This window comes from Homalodisca vitripennis, chromosome 2 (assembly GCF_021130785.1).
Source record: "Homalodisca vitripennis isolate AUS2020 chromosome 2, UT_GWSS_2.1, whole genome shotgun sequence".
In the NCBI taxonomy this organism is placed as follows: Eukaryota; Metazoa; Arthropoda; class Insecta; order Hemiptera; family Cicadellidae; genus Homalodisca; species Homalodisca vitripennis.
In genome coordinates this window covers 24,649,531-24,671,950 of record NC_060208.1, presented here as the reverse complement: position 1 = coordinate 24,671,950, position 22,420 = coordinate 24,649,531, and the positions used below count along the sequence as shown (strand labels likewise).

The 22,420-nt window shown below is 31.4% G+C and overlaps 1 protein-coding gene across 1 annotated transcript in view; it reads right to left on the bottom strand.

Annotated features, from left to right (window-relative positions):
• LOC124353706 (probable chitinase 10) overlaps nt 1–19,327 on the bottom strand; it is a 476,771-nt gene extending 457,444 nt beyond the window's left edge. The window contains exons 1-2 of the mRNA XM_046803678.1: nt 19,240–19,327; nt 17,347–17,529 (exon numbers count right to left, since the gene is read on the bottom strand). Of these exons, the coding sequence (XP_046659634.1) occupies nt 17,347–17,529; nt 19,240–19,296 (240 nt within the window). The 5' untranslated portion in view covers nt 19,297–19,327. The remainder of the gene's footprint in view (nt 1–17,346; nt 17,530–19,239) is intronic.
• Between the last annotated feature and the right edge of the window lie 3,093 nt (nt 19,328–22,420).

Below are 22,420 nucleotides of genomic sequence, written 5' to 3'. Positions count from 1 at the left end.
GTGTAGGTCACCATCCCCGTTGTTGGAACCGCCGGTGGGCCGCGCGCGTGGTCCGCAGCGTGTGACCAGTGTTAGTGGAGTGTCAGTGCTGTTCCGTTTCTCACCTCCACAGCATTTCACATATAAACAGAACATTCTCTCTTACAATGACATAAGTCCCTTTTGTCACCATTTATGTCGGAATTTCAGAGCTTGTCTCGTTTCGTTTTCAAAAAATTTTAATTTTTATCCAACTCAAAGATTGCTCATTCTTTCCTTCATAAACTTTATTAAAATATTTAAGACCCTTTTTTTAAATTACTACCACGTTATTTACATTGGATTACAAGGGGGGGGGGGGTTGACCTGAATTTCTTTCTCTCATTCATTCACTATAAACAAATAACAACATGAAATTGGACACACAAGAAGGAATGTTAGTACATCAATAATATAATGTCTTTATACTAATATCAGACAGTATAATGGTTGTAGACACTATTATTAAATACTACATTTCTTAATTTTAAAGTCCTGAGGCCATGTAAATTATCCTCTTCATGTAAATATTTATTTATATGTCATAAAAATCCCCTTTTTCTTTTAATACCTGAAAGAAAACACAAAACCTTGACTTGGCCTATGGTTACTCAATTATGACATTTTAATATTGGGCTTTTTTTATTTTACGCTGAAAGAAAAAAATTGTTCTTAACTGTCCAAGTGTTCCAATTAAATTTCACTTAAGCGGGTCTCAAATCTTGTAAATGCACTCTTTTCAAAATTTTTAAGTCCTTGGTGTGCTGTATTATATAACTGTTCTCTGAGATAATAATCACAATCTTGTATGGTCCGTCAAATTTCCTATCCAATTTATTTCTGTGTCCGGGTATTTTTCAAAACACTTCATCATTAATTTTAAACTTCCGGTGGTTTCTATTATAGGGCCTTAACTTCGAATTTTTAATAAACTGTTTATTTAAATTTTCCAACGCCTCCGCATATTTTTGACATTTTTCCTTTGGCACTAAATTTTCAAAAATTGATTTCAAGTTCCACTTTAAATCCAACTCATTGTTAGGTTTAAAATTAAACATTAAAGAATATGCGCTATACCCAGTACTGTCATTCACACACGAGTTAACTGCTTGTTGAATTTTACTTAAATCAGAGTCCCAGTTCCTTTTGCAATCACTATACAAGCAAGTCACAATTGAATTTAAGTTTCTTAAATATCTTTCAGATTTGTTACCCTGGAGGTTGTACGGGATTGTAGTGATTAATTTCACACCCCATTTGAAAAGATTTGCTCTTAACTCCTCGCTGGTGAAGTAAGTAGCATTGTCGCTCACAATAATTTCCGGCAAACCAAAGTTTTTAAAAATATTACTCTCTAAAGCTTGCAACACCATACCTGAATTTACTTTCTTGAGAGGTACGATCCAATTGTACTTTGTGAAGTCGTCCACCATGATTAAGATGTATTCATTCTGTCTTGAAGATCTAGGTAGAGGTCCAAATACATCCATGTAGATTTTCTGTAGTGGACGTATCGAAATGTTTACATGCAGTTCACCACGGTCCCTCCAGTTAGTAGGTTTACTGCTAAGACAAATAGAACACCTTTCAACATTGGACTTCACAAACTCATTCAGATTAGGATGGTAAAACACCGCTGTAATTTTCCTTAATGTTTTATTATCTCCAAAATGCCCCCCACTTGGGCTATCATGATAATAATCAAAGACCGCCTTAAACATAGATTCGGGGGAAGAACTATTTTAGGGGATTTAGATCTCGAATTTGTATAAAATAAAATTCTTTTTTCTACCCAATACCCTTTGCGCTCATCATCACTACTAATGTTTTTTAACTGTTCTTGCACAAATTTGTCCTTATTCTGTTCTAATTCTATATCTTTGGGTAAGAAAGGATAGAAGTTATTTACGTTACAAGTTACATTTACTACACTATTTGTACACACATTTACAGCAGAATTATTTGACAGTTCTTTCAACACCTCTCCATTAACCTCATCATTGACATTAAACAGCCGTGACAAACAGTCTGCAGTCACATTATCACTCCCCTTAATGTGCTTTACAGTGAAAGGAATTGATAAAATTGTTTCCACCCATCTACCGAGTTTCCCTAGTTTAGTGTGGTTGCTCAATACCCAAGAAAGTGCGGAGTTATCAGTGTACAAGTTAAACTTCCTTACTTCGAGAAATTCCCTGAATTTGTTTATTGAGCACACCACTGCCAGAGCCTCCTTGTGGTAAGTACTTAGTTTCTCTTCATTTTCAGTAAATTTTCTCGAGTAATAAGCCACAGGTTTTAAGTTCTTATTATTATCTTCTTGCAATAAGCAAGCTCCTATTGCCCTGTCACTCGCATCACACTGCAAGGTGAACTCTTTATTAAAGTCAGGAATAGCTAACACAGGGGGATTAGATATCTTATTCTTTAACTGTACAAACGATTTTTCACACTCTTCGTTCCACCGGAAGACAGCACATTTCTTCCTCATAGCGTTCAGAGGAGCCGCTATGTCCGCATAGTTTTTCAATAAATTTAGAAAATAGGACGTCATTCCTATAAACCGCGCAATGTCCTTTTTGTTTTTAGGTCTCCTACACTGCTGAATATTTACAGTTCTTTCTGGGTCAATTTTTAATTTATTTTCACTCACAATGTGTCCCAGAAAATTTATTTCCTTGTAACAAAATTTAACTTTATTAACATTTGCTGTTAGGTTATGGTTCCTCAAACAGCGTAAAACTTCCCTTAAGTGGGCATAATGTTCATTTAAACCCTTAGAGTATACTATAATATCATCTAAGTATGTTAAAACACATTTAAATTTTAAGTGTCCAAGCACTGAATTTAAATAAGCAGTTAAAACGCCACTGCCCACAAGAAGTCCAAATGGCAGTCTTTTAAATTTATAACTACCGAATGGCACAGAGAAAGTTGTCAAATTTTGGCTTTTCATCAGCTAATCTAATTTGATGATAAGCTTTTGATAAGTCTATGATGCTGAAATAGCGGTGACCACTTAAATGCGGGTATAAAGAATGGAGATCCCCAATTGGAAAATTTACAGCCTCAATATTATTATTTAAATTCCTTATAATTTATCACCAACCTTTCTTTTCCCGGTTCCTTTCCCACCAAAAAGGCCGGACTGGAGTATTCACTTAGGCTTGGCTCGATAACATCATGTTCTTTTAGCTCACCGATGATTTCCTTCATTCTCACCATCTTCAGAGGGTTAAGTGGATAAGGCCGCAGTTTGACTATACCATAATCCTTTAATTGGATCTTGTACTCGAAATCAAGAGTTTTCCCCCAGACGTTCAGAAAAAACTTCAGGAAACTCTTCAATGATTTCTTAAACTTGCTGTGTAGCTTCGGAACTCCCTATCTTATAATTATGATTTATATTTAACACATTAGAACTAGTGTTTTGAATTAAATGCACTGACTTGTTCAAGTTAAAATCGAATCTACACACATTGTTTTTTAAATCAATTAACAACCCAGTTGATTTAATGAAGTTAGCCACTAAAATTCCACATTGTGATAAGTTATTAATTACTACAAGATTAACCTTCCAGGATAAGTTGTCAATTTTAATTTTAAGATTTACTTCTCCTAGTACATTTAATTTTTGGTTTCCAGCGCTAACACATTGTACCTTAGATTCTAACCAATTTGTTAACTAAATTCGCTTCCCTTAAATGATTATAAAGTTTCGCACTGATTAAACTTAGTGTACTTCCAGTGTCTAACAAAAAATTTCACATTAACTTTGTTTTCTATATTTACTAGTACACTTGGCAAGGTACTTTGGCTTTCCTCATGGCGTTTCTCCCACATGTGATTAATATGTCCGGATTTTTGTTGGGGACTATATTTAAAATCTTTTTTGAGTGTCCAGTTTACGGGAAGGGTTAGAATCTAAGCTACCTTTTTCTAAGCCCTCCCCTTTTAACAAGTTTTTTTGAATATTTGGAGAAACGGGGGTGGCCTTTCAACAGGCAATTTAGGTTGATTACTAACCTCATTACCATGCCAAGTTCTACAGTCTCTAGCGTAATGTCCTATTTTCTTACATTTAAAACATACAACTTGATTGTTATGGCCTAATTGAATGTGATTAGTTATAGGCCTACTTTCCCGGTTTGAGGTGCCTTGTTGAACCATCCTCAACTTATCCGCATACTCAATATTTTGGCACCTTATGCAGATTTCATCCAACTCTTTGAGCGAAGTAGGATTTCCCATAAATATCATTTTATTGCGGGTGTCTGGGTTTAAACCTGTTTTAATAATATCTACTACTTCCCTCTCTGACCTTGATGTGGCTAATATACTAACCCATTCCTTAACATCCAGTATAAAACCACTCAGGCTTTCATTAAATTTTTGGGGGCGATAGATCTTTTCAAATTTAAATTTCTCACGATAACAAAGGGGCACAAAGGTAGTTAACAAATTTTCATGAACAACACTGACGGGTTGTCCATACTCTTTCGCTTCCAAAATTTTTGCCAATAATGGACCTTGGCAATAAGACACGCAAATTTCCAAGATTTCTTGATCAGAACATTTTGTTTCGTTTTTTAATTGTTTAACAACTTTTAAAAACTCCAATAGTTCATTTACCTTTAACCCGTCCGTTACCTTGAACATTCTAAGATACCTTTCAAGTGGTTTAGGTAACTTATTATATACAATTGAACGATTCTCAGGTACGAAAACATAATTACACATATTAACGGGTATTGGTCCTTTAGTAATATTTTCAAGTGCTACACTTTCATTTTTCCGTCTCCAGGTTAGATTTCTGATAGCCGGCGTTCTATTTCGCTACATAATTGTTCATCCAATTCTACTGATTTCAATGACTCTTCCTGAGCTACTAAACCCTCAGACATTCTATCAATCTCTTTGATCAAGTTATCCGTTAATTTGAATAGACCTTTCAGGTTGTTCATTCGCCTTATCCAATGAGCAATTTTAACCTGGCACCGCAAAATTTACAAATTATTAGAACCCTTTATTGCCTTTTCCACTCGAAGAACTAACACTTCATACATAGCAGCACACTGTTTATATTCCTCATTGCCACTTACTTTACTAGACAACTTTAGCTTTATTAATTTGGCCAATAATGTTGAGGGACCTACTACCTGTCTCAAATAACTTTCTAAGTTTATCTACAGTGCTATCAGTAATTGTTTCCACACCACGGAACCACAGTTCATAAATTAATTCGTCCTTACTTAAAAAGTCCACTTTGAGAGCGATTTTAGGTTTAAAAAAATTTAACTTAACTATCACAACTTAACTAGACAACACAAGTTCTTGCAAAGTTTTCTAACAAAGTTTATAACAGTTTGTATAAGTTTATTAAAAATTCACTGGATACTTTACAAGCAGAGTGGCGCAGTCAATATAAACGACTTGGATTGTTGATCTTAATATTCCAGAGTATTAATATATAAATCATCAATAATACATCCAAGACGATATAAAATATTTTTTGATTAGTAAAGATCCTAGTGAATATTAAGTACAATGTATTACTAAAATTGTTAAATATTAAATATTATCTGGTTTGTCTAAAATAAAAATCACAGTTCTAATTGAAAACAATGGATTTATTTTTAACTGGCAAATTAATAAGTTCAACGTTTCAGAATTTTTATCACTCTATTTTTCCACAAAGAATTGACAAACCTTTTAGTAAATTTAAAAATTCCTTTGGCAAGAAATAAAAAATATTAATCAAATTATCAAACTAAAAATCAGAGCTCTCTTCTAAAATAAAATAATAAAGTTTTAAAATAAAATGAAATACCACTTGGAAATAATTAAAATAAAAAATGTTCACTTCCAAGTTCACTCAAAATACAAAATAAAATTTCAACTTCTCTTTACACTATTTGAACCTTTAACTTTCAAGTCTCTGCAATTCAGATTACAACTCTCTCTCTAACAATTATAAAGTTCAATTAATTTTCAATTAATAATTCACAATAAACAGTTCCAGTTAAATATTTATAAATTACTTCTTTTTCAAATCTCAATTACAGTTATTAAACAAAGTTCAATTTTAATTCACTTCTCTTGCAAGCATGAAACCAAATGTAACTTGTATGATTCTATTATGCTCTATTGTTCTTCGAGAATAAGTTATTCAGATTGCTCTGTAGTTTCTATGAATTTACTTTTTTCCTCAAAATCACTCGCGGAAAAAAAATTTAAGAAATACCGGCGCACTGCAATTAACTTTACTCACGAAAATAACCAAAAGAAGGGCGAAAATTATGAGCGGGCGCTTAAATACTTCCCTTTCCAATCACCTTTGCAGGACATCCGTGGAGCTCTCTCATTGGTCCAGCTGTATCAAACCAGGAGAACAATACTCACAATAAGACAAGTTCTAATCAATTCAAGGCAGTCAAACCTGCCTTCCTAACAATTTAAAACTACCAGTGCTAACTTGCCAAAGGATTACATGTTCGATTTTACCCTGACATTTCACAATCTAATCTAAAATTAAGTCCCAATATTTCGATCCCAAAATTTTTATTTAATTTAAGTTTTAATTAAAAAAATAAATCAATGTAGCTTTAAAAACGCTACAAATTTATACCAAACGTGAGTGAGCTATTATTACTTGGGAATATTTTCATAGATTATACAATTCAACATTCATTTTTCCGCTGTATCTACTATCTATGCTTGTATTTGTAAATTGGCTGCTTGCCGTTGGAAAATAAATAAAATAAAACAAATAAAATTCAACAAATGTTATTTTAGATGCAATCAACATATTTAACGCCAGACGTTTTGGCCATTAGGTATCAACTGAATTCGTAAAGAAGACAAGGAAGTACAAGAAAAGAATAAGACAAAAAGTTTATTACTTTAATTATTTATTTAAAAAAATAACGGTTATTATTTTTATATGTCAACGTATAAGCAATGAAATGGTACGTCTTTACAGTATACATCACACATATAAATATGTAATATTTCTCAACGTGTCTTAATAGCTCACAGCGAGCCACCGAAGCAAAAATCACAAGCAGCCTTTTTCTTACTGTGAGTAACCAGCCGGAATTGTATGAAGTAATTTTTGCAATATAGAGTGTGGTTGTCATAAGGCAAAGCTCGTCACATGCCTAAAACCATGCAATGTGTGTTGTGTGTCCTACAGTAAATGAATGATTTGTTAATTAACAAGATAACATTGAAAGGATAACAGGGTTTCAGAAATTTGCCATCGATATATATTACACGAGGCATAACAAAACGTTTTGAGGATTGAAATCTATCCTCTTCGTCAGGTTTGGAGGAGGGTATTTGCACATAAAAATAAGGAACAGAAGAAAAGGTTTCAAACACACCCAAAATCTGCTTGGAGGCTAGTCCAGGCATTGTCACTGCAGAGAATTCAAGATCCGAGGGCAACTCACGAGTACGAGAACCACAATGATGCATCACACCAGCACGGGATGAAATTGGGATACTAACACGAAAACCGATGTCGGCTCCTTCTTTGTCACTTTGACGTGTCATCTGAAACAATGGGACTGAAAGTCGATGGTTTGGAAGAGGAGGGTTAAAGGCAAAGCCGTTTCCGGCACTATGTTTTTATCGTAGACCTTACTGTCATGGGGTGTGTAAGAATGTATTTGGTTAAGGTTTATTTGATTAGTATAATCTTTCTAGGTTAGTTAGTTTTTTTTAAATATTGCTACCGAAATTGGACTAACCCTAACCGAAGGTTGACTTAGCGGTTGTTCTGAAAATTTTTGTATGGAGCCTCAATATGTTTATGTTTTTTAATTCTTACATTTAGTGGTCTTTTTGTCTTGCAGATATATTCACTATTACAAGAAAATGTTATTCTGTAAACACAGTTTTTTAATCCAGTGTGCCATTTTTTTGGTTTGGTTTGTACGATGACCAAAAAAGGACCTTTGGGCTGCTTGCGGGTGACAGGATATTTAGAATAGGTAAGGTTTGGGGTAGTTGTTACTTCCTTTTGCGATCTCATGAAGAGGGATAAAGGCCATCCTTACAGTCATGCCACATTGAAAGAAATGGGAGCTAGCTCCGTTTTAACCTCTTTGATTCGAAGCGGGTAGAGGAGACAGTGAGAAATATGTTTCTTTATATTTAGTAATAAAACATATTCTTCAGGTTCCTAAAGAAACAAAAAAATAGTATTAACCTTGGCAATGCAAACAAAAATTAAATTGAACAACCCTTATTCAGACTTCAGAACAGAACACAAATATAATGATTTATATCTGAAGAAGAGGATAAATTCTAATCTATGAAACGTAGTAAAATTGACGATGGAAATGCCAACGAGTATTTTCACTCTGCAATATGTGAATAAAATGGTCGTCATACCTAAGGGTTGTTTTATATAGTAAAAACCCTGTATTTTTATAAGTGTTGGATACAAATTATACTCAACTATACAAAAAATAGCTACATTTGGAAGGGTTGATTCTATGCGAATTCGAATATTCAACTGATAACTCACCTTTAGGGTGATAGAAGCAGTTTGCTTTGACGGATTCCTGTACACAGAGAATATAAACATGTACAGTTTGCAGTACGTCATCTGGTCTGCGTACAATGAAACATACGTTTGATATTGTTTGTTGATGGACAAAGGTATGTTATATATACCAGAGAAATTCTGATAACACAAAACATGTTATGACGTACTATGTTTTCTAATAACACTATTTCGCGCTCATTTAATAAAAACCAGACTAAAACTGAAAACATGAAATACTGTGTGTCAGTTTTATAACCAAACGTGAAATTCAGAATTATAATGCATTTAAGTTATACTAATATGTAGGAGGTGTTAAAAATTTATTTCATATCCAATGATGCCGCACGGAAGATATATCATGTCGTTATCATATTTTAATAAGCACGAAATTATATAAACGTCCTTTCTAGGCCAAAAGTAATCCGAACCAAACCTAGACACCACACTGATGTTAGAACTAAGACTAATAAACAAAACTATGTCAGTGTCGTACTATGTTAGGTAACAGCATTTTTTTTTTAACTGTAGGATTGTGCTGTTAAGAATGTCTCAATGAGGTTTTATAGTTTATGTTTCCTGAGTTATTGACAATCTCTGCTAGGTTAGGAAATACTCAATACAATCTCTACCGCTATAATAACATTGTTAGTCTTACTAAAGAAATAAAATATTTAAATGTAGAGGATATGATTCTTAAATAATACTAAAATCACCTTTACATTTAAATGTTTGAGAAAAATGAGCTGTTTATAAGTATTTGTGGGTATACTGAATCATGTAGTCTACAGAGAATTGCTTTGGCATTGTTTTTATATATTCGTATTATTATTTTATGTTGGATTTTTGATATATGTAATATTTTGTATTATATAACGTGAGTTATAATATTTTATGTTGAAACCCCTAACGATTTAATTTAAAACTCGAATTAAATATATGATGAAATTAAATATATGATGAAATTAAGTGCATTACCAAGTATCACAAGCCCCTAGTAGAGTTCAGTTCTGGTTTGTATAAACCTGTCAGTAGGAACTATATTGGGTACAGCAAAACTGATGTGTTATTCTAATCTGTTTCCCTAATAGATGTTTCAACAGTAGCAGGTTGATAGGTATAGCTTACTATTGGAGTTGGTGGAGCTCCTTTAATGTGGAACGAATTTTAAACGCTAAACACGAGAGTGTATGGTTTTCCCCTCCCTGTGTCACTAGAATAGGCTGGAATAGAGCTAGCCTCTTCTTCTTCCACGTTGACATGATTGAGATATAGAAACCTCATGATATCTCAATTGGAAGAGACCTCTACCTCCAAAACACCTATATGTAATATTCCATCTGGAAGCAGAGAAAATTTATTTTACAACTAAGTGCAACGAGGTGTTTTCGCATTCTCTTATCCTGGAATATAATCCTGCATAAACTCAGACAATGATCACCTTTGTTGAAGAGCTCGACTATGTGTTACCCAACTTGACCATCCAGCAACATTTTTACTTTACCGTGTGATTTTCGCCTGTCTATCGCCTAGGTGTGCTGATTGTAGTTCATTTCCTGTCGATTGTGAACACTGACGACGGTCTCGCTACGCTTTGTGATGTCCTAGTTCCTGTATCGTTATTTTGTCAGGCTTGGCGCTAGGGTATGTTGTCAGACGTAGCAATTTATACCCTGCTCATCCGAACCCTACTCACAAGTCCCGTGATTTCATTTGGGAAAACATACGTACACTAATGCCTTAAAACTCAGTATTTTACATTGACATAGTTTTTTCATGCTAAGAGTTTGTGCTTACAATATTCCCTCAATTTAGTATTTGTTGAAATGTAATTAGTTTGGTTTAGATTACTATTAGAAAGTTATTGCTTGATTTATAATTTTGGTCTGTCTTTGAAATTAAGTTAACCATATTAGTACTTTAGTTAATTATAACTATTGATTCTGATATTAATCAGAATCAATAATCTTTATTTCCAAAGTACATTACAATAATTTGTTTCACACAAAAATTACATAAAAAAAGTATATAAAAGTACAATGGATGGGCACCTCTGAGCTATTAGCTGAGTTGAGGTTGCCATCACTAATTAATTTAAGGCAGATGGGCCTGGCAGCTCCTCTTTCAGAGTAAAATATACATAATTAGAGTAATGAATAAACCATACCAATATTTAAAACAAAGCACAGAATTAATTTGTATTTCATAATTAAATGCAATACATTACATTACCACAACATATAAAAAATAATTAAATTACTACATAAATTCACATACACATACATACATACATATACATAAATCCACACACATACAGATACATATAAATTTATACACTTTCACACATACATACAAATACACACACATAAACATAAATTTACAAACACATACATTACTGAAACATATAACACACATACAAACACACTACAAAGATACTTAGACACAATAGATAAAGATGTAACCATTACACACTCATACAATAAAACAAGTCTTCAACAAAATATCTAATTTATGAGTCGCTCTACATCAACAATTGTAAAAAAGCCAGCATTTCAAACTTCGTATGAATGTACCCAATGTTTTTGACGAGGACACATCGAAAGGTAATTTGTTATAGAGCTTCGGAGCTATGAATGTATAAAAACGTTTGTAAACATCTAATTTAGGAAAAGGGATAGTTACTCGGTTTAAAATTTGTAACCTAATAGGGTGAACATTGAAATTTCCCAGTGTGTGGCCGCCTCTTGAGAAAAATATCCTGAGTACCCTATAAATGTACAAATATCTAAGCGGAAGTATTCCAAGCTGAATATAAAGAGGAAAAGAAGAATCACGCCGATTAGCTCTGACAATAACTCTAATGATCTTGTTTTGATTTATAATAATAGGTCGAATAATAGAATAATAGGCTCCTCCCCAACATGAAATACTATATTGCAATTTAGAGTTAATTATAGAATAGTAAAATAGTTTTCAAGACAGATATTGGACATAAATACTGAAGAAAATAAAACTTCCTCAACGAAAGTTATATTAAATATACCATAACTACTTCCATATCTAGTGTATCATACTGAAACTATTTCTCTACTATTTCTTTTAAAGTCAATCTATACTACTTAAATATATTAATTACTTAATTAGTATTTTATGTAATCTAGGGATTGATACTATTTCTGTCAAAGTAGGCTAAAATGAACAGCTTCAGCACGTATAACACACTGCCCCAGCAAATAATGCTCAGCAGCACGATCTGGGTCCTTGGTCTCAGCACGTCTCGGAAAGGAGCAGGACAACTGTATATTCAGGATAATTCATTAAAACTTTATGAACTATACTCCAAGGCAAGGACTGGAACACTACTTATCATCACAACTGTCGCAAAGTTGAATAAATACTATTATGCTTCCTAGTACAGTTTATGTTGCATAATTGGTTTTTATATTCAGCATATAAATTTAATGTATAAGTACATAGTTGTTAAGTTAAATGAAAGGAAGGATAAAATGTAAAGGACTTGACTATTCGAGAATAATAAGGATTATGGTGTCTTAATCTCAAGATTATACTACTACTTCAGTATTCGGTTCAACATATCCTGTGTAATTATCTCTATAAATTCCCTCGATTGTTCAGTTCTCTATATAGTAATATTTTAAAACAATTGTCTTTATATAATAAAGCTTCAAAAATGTTGAAAAAACAATAGGGATGGTAGAACCACTCTTTAAAATTATATACAAATTTAATCAGTGCAATATAAATATTGTTTCCAATAGATAGATTAAGTGACATGATGGTATCTTTGATACAATATGGCAAAATAATATTAAACTATCCTATATACATTTTATTTGAGTTATATTTTTTACTTAGTTATTTTTGTTTATTATTTTAAGTTGTTTTACTTTCTATGTATTAAAATTATTGCACTGTTAATTCCTCTAAAATTATCTAAAAAATAAACGAAACAGTTTACTTATAATAAAAAAGGTATGTGTTGATAGTTTTTATTAACTAAAATATATATATATATTTTAAAGAACCATTCTTTGAGTTGGTTTCAAATGAAGATTTTTTACTATGATAATTTTAGGTATTCGACACTACGAGGTTTGACACAAACAACAGATATTTTTAATTTTATTTTTTAAATGATTGCATTAAATTTTCTAAAGAAATACCTACTTCTTTCTTCTAGAAGAAATTGCATTGACTTCTTTTTTATTGCACTTTCTCAAAACTAGCTTTATATGTACTTAATATAAATATAAATAATAGTGAGATACCTAAACTATTAAAGTATTAGGCATAATATGATGTACTTCCCATTATTTTATATTTTTCAAAGTTTATCTTCATTGAACTAGAAAGACCTATACCAAAACTCTCTCGTAATTCACAAATTAACGATTTTATGTTCGGCGAAAATTAATTATGTGCGTTAATTGCTCACACTATTTGTCACTGCAGTTCGTATAAAACACACACATACACACACACACACATACATATATATATAAAGTATATATAAGTATATATATATAAGTATATATAAAGTACTTGCTCCGCCGAGACTCGAATCCGGATCTCTCACTTGCCGGGTGAATGTGCTACCATTACACCACAGAGCTCTTACTTTTACGATTCAATTATATTGTATTTGGCCGTATCTGTCACATATGGGTTTAATTAACCAAACTAAACATATGATCGGAAGACCAAATACCTGTCAAATGACTTTCTGAATTTAATATATTAATAATGTTAATTTTAAGCCATAGAGTGTTTTCTTTGTTATTCATGCAACAATGTAACAGCATTTTCCAAAGGAAAAGAAACCTTAAGCGGTGACACTCCATAGAACCAAGAACAGTTTAATGATAAATGTATGTAAATGTGCAGCTTTTGGTTAAGCCCAACTACTAAAATATATTTCACATTAAGCATTAAAATTAATTATGTTAATATGAAATATGTTAATATGGAAGCATCCTTTCATTCCAAATTACTCGACATTAGTGGTTGGTGGGAATATTCAATAGACAAAGCGGTGTTTATTGTAGGTTCAAATTAAAGGAATAGACCATCCAGAAAAGACTCTTATTTTTACTTGATAAAAGTTTCTTTAAAGCAACTATTTATTGAATTTTTAAGTATTTTGTTTAATCCATAACTAATTTAAAAATATAATCTCGTATAGTACTCGGCTCATAATCACGTAAACCTTCTCAGAAAATAAAATAAAAGTGTGACAGTAACAAAAGGAGCACATCTACATGTGAACTAATTCCCGAGGAGTGTTGTAGGAAATTTCTTTAATTATCGTGGCTTAAAGTCAAATTGCAGGGTATATTGAGGTACAATTTAAGCACTCCAGTATAGTATTCGTAACACCGAATTTTCCAAAACCAAAATAGATTATTGTTTGAGAGTCCATCTACGTTGATAATGTGATGTATTTGATAGTTAATAGTTATTTTTTATCACCAGTATAATCCGTCAAAAAACTCCTAAAATAAGAGGATACACATTGAATTATTTCCTTCACATTTTTAAATTTTAATTTGCTTTCAAAACCAAATAAAGTAACGATTGTGTTTGGTGGTAGGGGTGATAATAAAACTCGATATACAAGTAATAAAACGCCAAGTAATATACGAACATAACTGGGAGATAGTGAGTAATGTTTAATAACTGGAAGAAAGGTCGTAATGAAGTTTTGACATATTGAACTTTTTCCAATTTGCACGGTGAGGTGAAATAATATAGTCTGGAGGAGGCAGAGGCACCTCGAGAGCATTGTAAAACTTTTTTTTATTAACATGACTGTGTATTATCTCATAGTTTGAACGTATACTTAGTAGGTAACTTATAATCTATAAACACTCGTGAAAAGCGCGCGCGCGCGCGCGCACACACACACACACACACACACACACACACACACACACAAACACACACCCTGTGGTGACAGTGTTTTTTCGGTTTGCGGCTTATGTGTGATTGGATGTGTGAAAGAAGGCAAATAAATTTTGTACTTCCAAATAAAGTTTAGAATAATCTTATCTAGGTTTAAATAGTACAAGTTAAAAAACTTGTATTTATGATTATTGAGTCATGAAATTTGTTAATATATTTTATTAATAATAGTCTGTCCTAATTTATATATATATATATATATATAAATATATATATATATATATATATAATATCAGGTACGGTAAATTTTTAGCTACTAAAAATATTTCTACCTGACTCTCTTAGTTGTATAACAATTTATTTAGTACTCTTATGGTTTTTTGTAAACAGAAACATTCTCAAATTCATTACTAGGTAGGATAAAATAGTGTATAATAACACATAGTAAGCAATTTTCTACATGTTGGCTTGCAAATAATTTTTTATGGTTTTCATAGGGAATAAATAGTTTTAAAAAATCTGGAAGAACCGATTTTAGAATTTTTTTCTAAATTAAACCATTTAAATACACACTTGGTAAAATACCAAAAGAAAATGTTATACATCTTCAACACAAATTTCAAATTAAGTTACAAATCCAATATAGCGTTGGGTGCTGTAGATTACTTGTAGTGTACAAAGGAGTAACTTATTTTATGTAGAACCTTCCCTTTGGTAGAAGTTTTATTTCTAAAAATTGTAAAACTTATAAACATGAATTTTTCTATGAAAAAGCGTCTTGTCACATTTGAGCTGGGACAAAGGATTTAATTAAATCACCATATACTTGATTATTAATTTTATTGTATTTATACGTTCACACACAAAATAGTTTGATTACACAACAAAATACATAGTATAAACGATTGCTTAGACGCCATAATTTAAGTTTTTATTGTTTAGTTTGTTTGGAAAATGATAATGTACTAATTATAGATATTGCGAACAAAGGAAATAAATCAATTAGATTTCTTTTTAAGTTATGTTATTGTCAATGTTGTTTTCATAATTCTCATCCTACAAATTTTTAGCATGAATTTGTATAATTTGTTTTTGAACTTAATATTTTATTTCGAAATATATGTAAATGTCATTCTATACACATAAATATAATCTTTTTTCGAAATATTGTCGTTATTATTTGCAATATATATTATAATATTTATGCTTTTGAGTATAAATCTGTTATTATTTTACCTGAACCATTGTCTATAACGTTTAAAAAATAATACCGTGTATTGTAAGTTTAGATAGTAGACTACTAGCGTATATCAATGCATGGATATGGTCGAGCAGTGGTGTAGGGGGCTTCGGTTTTCAAAGGCTGAAAAACAAGCACCGAATTGGTTAGTAGTTTTTATATAGTAAATTAAAGATACATATATACAGTAAATTCAGGACATATTTAGTTTCTATTGCCTAGTTCAAATATATTTTTAATTAGAAGAATTTCTATATTTGTTTTTCTTGTTACAATATTGTCTTCTGTAAAAAGGCTCATGAACATAAACTCATGAAATATATAATTACATTTTACAAAGAAAAATGTGTTCTCAGATTCTGCATAGTTATTCCTTAGCTATTTATTACAGTTCATAGCTATCTTTTCTGCTTTTTTGAGGAGGAGATATCAAATTTCAGATCTTCATCACTCAAATATGGCAAATTAAGGAAAAAACTCGTTTTTCCTATAGTCTATGAGAAAGTCAAATTACTGGTGTTAATTGATTGAATAATAGGAGACTGTATTATAAACACACACATATATCAATATTTCTGATGATATGTTGTAGTGTTGTAGTTTTTCCCAACTTTTAAAGGCTCATATTATGTTAATTTTTAGAGTGTCCGATTGAGCAATAGTAAGTTCATACGTATATCTATAAGGTTCGTATTGGCCGTCCATGCATTTTGTTTCTGATATATCAGCCGAAACCGCCTAAAAATTACCAAATTAAAACAAACTTAACTCAACTATTACGCTTCCTTATCTCTAAAGTAATGATTAACCCTACACTGAAAATAAATAATTATAGGTATTACAGAAGTATTACAGTATACTTCCTTACAAAGAATCTGTTATATTTTGAGCAGCCTATTGACCTGATATGGAACAAGTCAGGAGTTCCAAGGGACGGGAGACTTTAAAAAGGCAGTAATCTCCTAAAATTAGAAAGCCTTTATAAACATTCTGTCGGTATGGATTGAAAAGGACGGTGAAGGATTTTAAATAAATAATGGAACCCGATGCGAATATTGTTTTGAAAATAGAGAGGAGTAACTGGCACGTAATTGTTTCTAAAATAGTCATTTCTAGAGCCTAAGCTGTGCAACAGTTGGGTTTAAATAGTAGAAAGTAGGTATTAAATAATTTGTACACTATTAAATAACAGTAAAAGATTTTCAAGAGCAAAAATAGTTTCTATGTCAGTAATTCAACAATGGCAAGTTGTCTTGTAAATTAAAACGGAAAATTAATTTATTTCTACCTTGTGACTAATGTTCCTAATAATTTTGGAGGAAGGGAATTTATGTTTTATATTTTATAAATACAGTTTTATAAAGGAGAACAGCTGAAGCAACGCAAGTTATCTTGAGTTTATAACTCTCCCAAGTTATCTGTAAGCCATTGGATTGATGATTAATGCATTAGTATATACAATGGATATTGTATCTTACAGTAATTAAAAACATTATTTCTCATCTTTCTATGACAACATTTTGATTGCTTTTAAATTAACTATTCTTAAACTTTAATAAAAGTGTTTACAAAGTGTTTTAATTCGTTATGCCTAATGGAGCGTCAAACTTACTTTACAGTCCACATTATAAGGCCAGTCACATTTTTCAATAGCAGGGTTCCAGTGGGTTCCTGGAGCACAATCTCTCACTACCCATCCGCCGTGGTCACACTGCATGAACTTTGCGCAGTCGTATGGATAGAGTTTGTAGTCGCCGTCAATGCATTTTATCTCAGATAATTCAGCTGTCATAATCTAAACATACAAAAATTTAAAAAAAAGTAAATTCTATATCTACACTTTACTGTCTCTCATTTTGGCATTAAACCTTCAAAGAAAATGTAAACTCAAATGTTCATAAATATATAAATGTTGGAAGAACAGCAAAATATTTCAGAATAAATTTGTATTCTTAAAACCAAAGCATCAGATAATTAATATAGTGTGAAGATACAGTTTTGTAAACGTCAAGTGATTTTTTGTATCCAAAATTATGGCTCTAAAAGTTTTTAATACTCGGAAAACTATAATTTTATTTAGTACTTGAAAATAACTGGAAAACGTGCCCCATGCAGAAAAGGGTAAGAAAGAAAAATAAAACATGAATTAAATTCTTAAAACCAAAGCATCAGATAATTAATATAGTGTGAAGATACAGTTTTGTAAACGCCAAGTGATTTTTTGTATAAAAAAATTATGGCCCTAAAATGTATTAATACTTGAAAATACTATAGTTTTATTTAGTACTTGAAAATAACTGTAAAAAATGTCCCATACAGAAAAGGGTAAGAAAGAAAAATAAAACATGAATGAATAGGAAGAACTAAAGACAAGCATGGCTCAGTAGGGTAGAAATTGTTTATAGATTTATAAAGCTATATTACAAAGTTTATATTAACTTTTATTTTAGTCTATTTCTCATTATAATCTCTAAGAAACAGTTTTAAGGAGCCATGATAATATTTTTGAAATAAATTATTAAAACATTTTCGTTTAAAACGAATACAAATTTTTATATTTAATAAATATTCAATTCTGGGTACATAGTTTTTTGTATGATATTTCCTTATATGACGGATACTAAATGGCATTAACAGTACAAAAACAATTGTAATATTGAAAAAATCATGAGAAAGAATTTTGTTTATCAATTTTCTATTACTTAAAATTTATTACTTTATTATTTCTATTCTATGTAACCGATGGGTCCGGAGTGCGTATCACTAAATAATTTTTTCAAGCACATTAAATTTTTTATTTTTGGAATAGCTTTATAACCATGTAAAAGTATATTTTTCTTTAAAGACGCCAAGTTTAAAAGTATTTAGTAGAATAGTATTTGTTTTTCAGTGGCAAATGTTAATTTTCTTACTATATAAGGGAAGTTTATTTTATTAAAGTGTTACGAAATATATTATTCACATCAGGATTGATGTGAATATTCATATGGTTATATGTGTATTTCAATTTTTTTTATACATAGCATTATATTCAATTAAAATAAAATGGACGGTAAAATAGAATGTTCCCAACCCCAAAGAACATGAATCTCCAGATGTTCAAAAGTCGAGAGATTTTATTACACCAAATGTGTATATGTAATTTGTTATTTTTAGAAGCTGAATTATGTTAAGGGTTAAGCTAAGATGTCTAGTAGCCTATAAAGCCTTAAATTTCCCTAAAGTTCAAAGCTTCCACAGCTTGGGGAGCTGAAAGAAGCCGAAGAGTTCTAGAAGTTAAAAACCATTAGAAACGTTCTGCAAACAAGACATAGACGTATAATATTATAACGAAACACAAAATTATTTGTATGTAATTTTTTAAAGAATTGTTATAAATATAACTACTTAATATAATAGTCTGTTTTAGCACACCAGAGTGCGTTGCCAACATGTATGAAAATTATCGCTAATGTATATCTTCAATATGATAGTGAATCTTCCGACATGAAAGCTACATACTTACTGATATGGTGAAGAGTAGAAGCCGGAAGAACATCTTTGGAGCACTGTGAGACATCATCGAAAATACTTTGCAACTATCGGTAACAGAGGCGTTGTTCCTTTTAAAGCACAAGCTGCGTGATCCCGTTAGCCTTGAAGCCGTAGATAAGTATAAGTATGTTGTAAAAGCCTGAAAAATCGTGTGGCCACGACTGTAAAACCTTTTTGTAAAGGCATTTTTATAGTACCAGCATGTTTTTACTGATTATATTTGTCACGATGTGGACCATTATTACCAATAATACTTTTATATACTTTGATAAGATTTACAGTTTTCTTTTTCATTGTATGCCAAGAAAACGTCTCATAGCTCTTAATCCAAAAAGAGACCTTCGGGCTTGCATCACGAGTACATATATTTAGTATAGGTAAGGTTGGGGGTAGGAGCTGCCTTTTTAATAACTACGTGGAGGTAGAGAGGGCACTATATCTCTATCATGTGAACTTGGAAGAAGACGAGGCTAGCTGGAAAAAGTAGGCTGGATAGACCAATGGCGCTGTGTAGCGGGTACAACGGTTATCGCAAGATAAACCGGATGAAGCAGCAACGTCGAGTGTGGTTGCTGCTTGGATGGGTGACCGCTGAGCGATCCTGTCTTTGCAAGCAGCCCGCCTGCCCGGCCATTGGTGGTGTTTCGGAAGTTACCTTGGTTAAGTTTGGTCGCCAGGTAAAGTGTTAGAGAGGGCTTCTTAGCCCTAACTTCCCCTGGTATAATAAGACATCTTTTATTTTTACTTTTATTCCTATGTCCAAGCTAGCAACTGCCTTTAACGCTTAGGGAGCTACACAAACTATAACAGTCATCCTCCGCAATAGAGTAGACTAATCGATCTACCCTTGCACACCAATATTTCGGCGTAAGTAATTAGTGGTTTTCCACTTCTAGACATCTCTCGAGTTGCCCCAGGACTAAGACCTAGAGATTTACAAATGCAGATATATAGCATGAAGATACTCAGATTTAAACTAATTTTCTTCTGTTGTAGTAAATTATAGGTTGACTTGAATATGATGATATTCAGATGTAATTAGAAAAAAAATCTGTATCCAAGCTAAAGGTATCTGAAAACATTCAATTATTATGGCTTATGAAATTTGAAATACAACCAAGACTTTGATATTTGTAGCCGAAAATTATTATCATTGTTTTAAGAGGTAAAAGGTTTTTTGGTCTATATAATTTATATAGAACCTCTACTCATACGTACATGATACAAACCTAGACCATTTTCGTCCGCAAAACCATAACAATAAATAAAAACTGTACTATCCAGTAGCTAACATACAATGATTTTCAACAAGCAGAAGTTATTCCCTCTGTTTGAGTACTATTCTCGACATATGCAATATCTATTTATTTGTTTCCAACGGTTCCACAATTTATACATGAGTTGACTTAACTAAGGATAAACTAATCAAGAGGGCATACAATGACTAATAACTGTGTTAACAACAATCCAATAACATAGCAAAAACTAGTAATGATAACAGATAACACAAGGAAGACATTATGCAATAATTATTAACAATACATAGCAATCATAAAAAATAATGCAGGAACAACTAGTAAAGATAGACAGAACAATGTAACAATTATGATAATAATAACTTAACAATGAGATAAATATATACAAACTTGCAACGATATAGATATATTAGAATTTAACAATGAGATAAAAATATGTAACAGTATGAAAATGATAGAAGTATATGTAACAGAATAACAAACAGATAAATAATAATATATATAAAACGGCCTCAATCACAGTAATGCCACCTTGAAAGAATAGGAAGAAGCTCTGTTTGATTCGTAGCGGGTATGGGAGACAGTGGGAGATACGTTTCCATTATATTTAGTAACCTACCATCTTCTTCAGGGGCCAAAAAATCGAACAATAAGTATCAACCATGGCAATTCAAAGAAAGAGTTAATTGAACTTAATATTCATACTTCTAGAAAGGAGCTCAACAGAATGTCCCTGCATCTTCTATCTTTCCCGACGGCTGAGGGGATAAATAATGAAAATAAACATGCCTTTTATTTAAAGCGATTATCAGATACATCTGTTTTTCATAATAACTCACGTCAACATGATACAATATATTTTAGATACTAAACTTATTTAAAACAATTAAAAGTACAAAGTTAAAAGTATAAAACGTTCACTCCAGTGAAAAGAGGTGCTTCTTTAGCTGAAGTTTAAAATGTGACCTTTAAGCAATTTAAGGTCACAAGGGATTTTATTTATTTATTTTATTTATCAGTGTTTCCCAATTGTCAGTAACATGGATAGCTTTTAGACAATTAAAACGCATTCAGACATATGGGTTAAGTACAATAAGCTAAAGAGCATAATTTATCAAGAGAATATAAAGATATCCAATAAACTATAATATAACCATTAATGAAATAAAAGGTTTAAGATACATTAATAATGTATCTTTTGGAATATATATATTACATGATGACATACCATAGACAATAATATTTCTATTTTTATTAAAAATTAAATTAAGCTTGTGGTGAGTTAAAAAAATGTTTTTGAAAGTAGTCGAAATTCTTATATTTTACATATATGTTGATTTATTTCATTAATAGTCCCGATAAATGATTTAAATAGGACTGGACTTTCACTTTTCATTTGCTCAATATAAAGGTAAAAAATAGGATTGTACGAGAAATAACATAATATTCAATTCATTTATTAATATATGATCAACAAGGGAATGAAGAGGAGAGAAAAACAACTCCATCTGAGTAGCCATCCGAGGCCGTAGGTAAACAGTAACCACTCAGGTAATCCCTAAGGTAAACTTTCAAACGGACAAATAAGACTGTATATTGTTTGAATAGTTTTATACTCTGAGTTCATTCCTTTATCATTGAAACGGACATTAATAAAAATGTATTATCTCCAAATTGCTCCTGCAATAATATTTTTAAATTAATTTAAATTGTTAGCTAATGAATGTATTCTTTTCAATTAAAAAATAGATATGTAGAATATTTGAGATTACTTTTTATGAATTCCCTAATTGCTAATATTTCTTCCATTTTGAAATAGTTTGTACGTATGGATAAATCTGAATTTAAAGCATTTCAGTTCTAAAATAACTTTATTATTTGTACTATGACCATGGT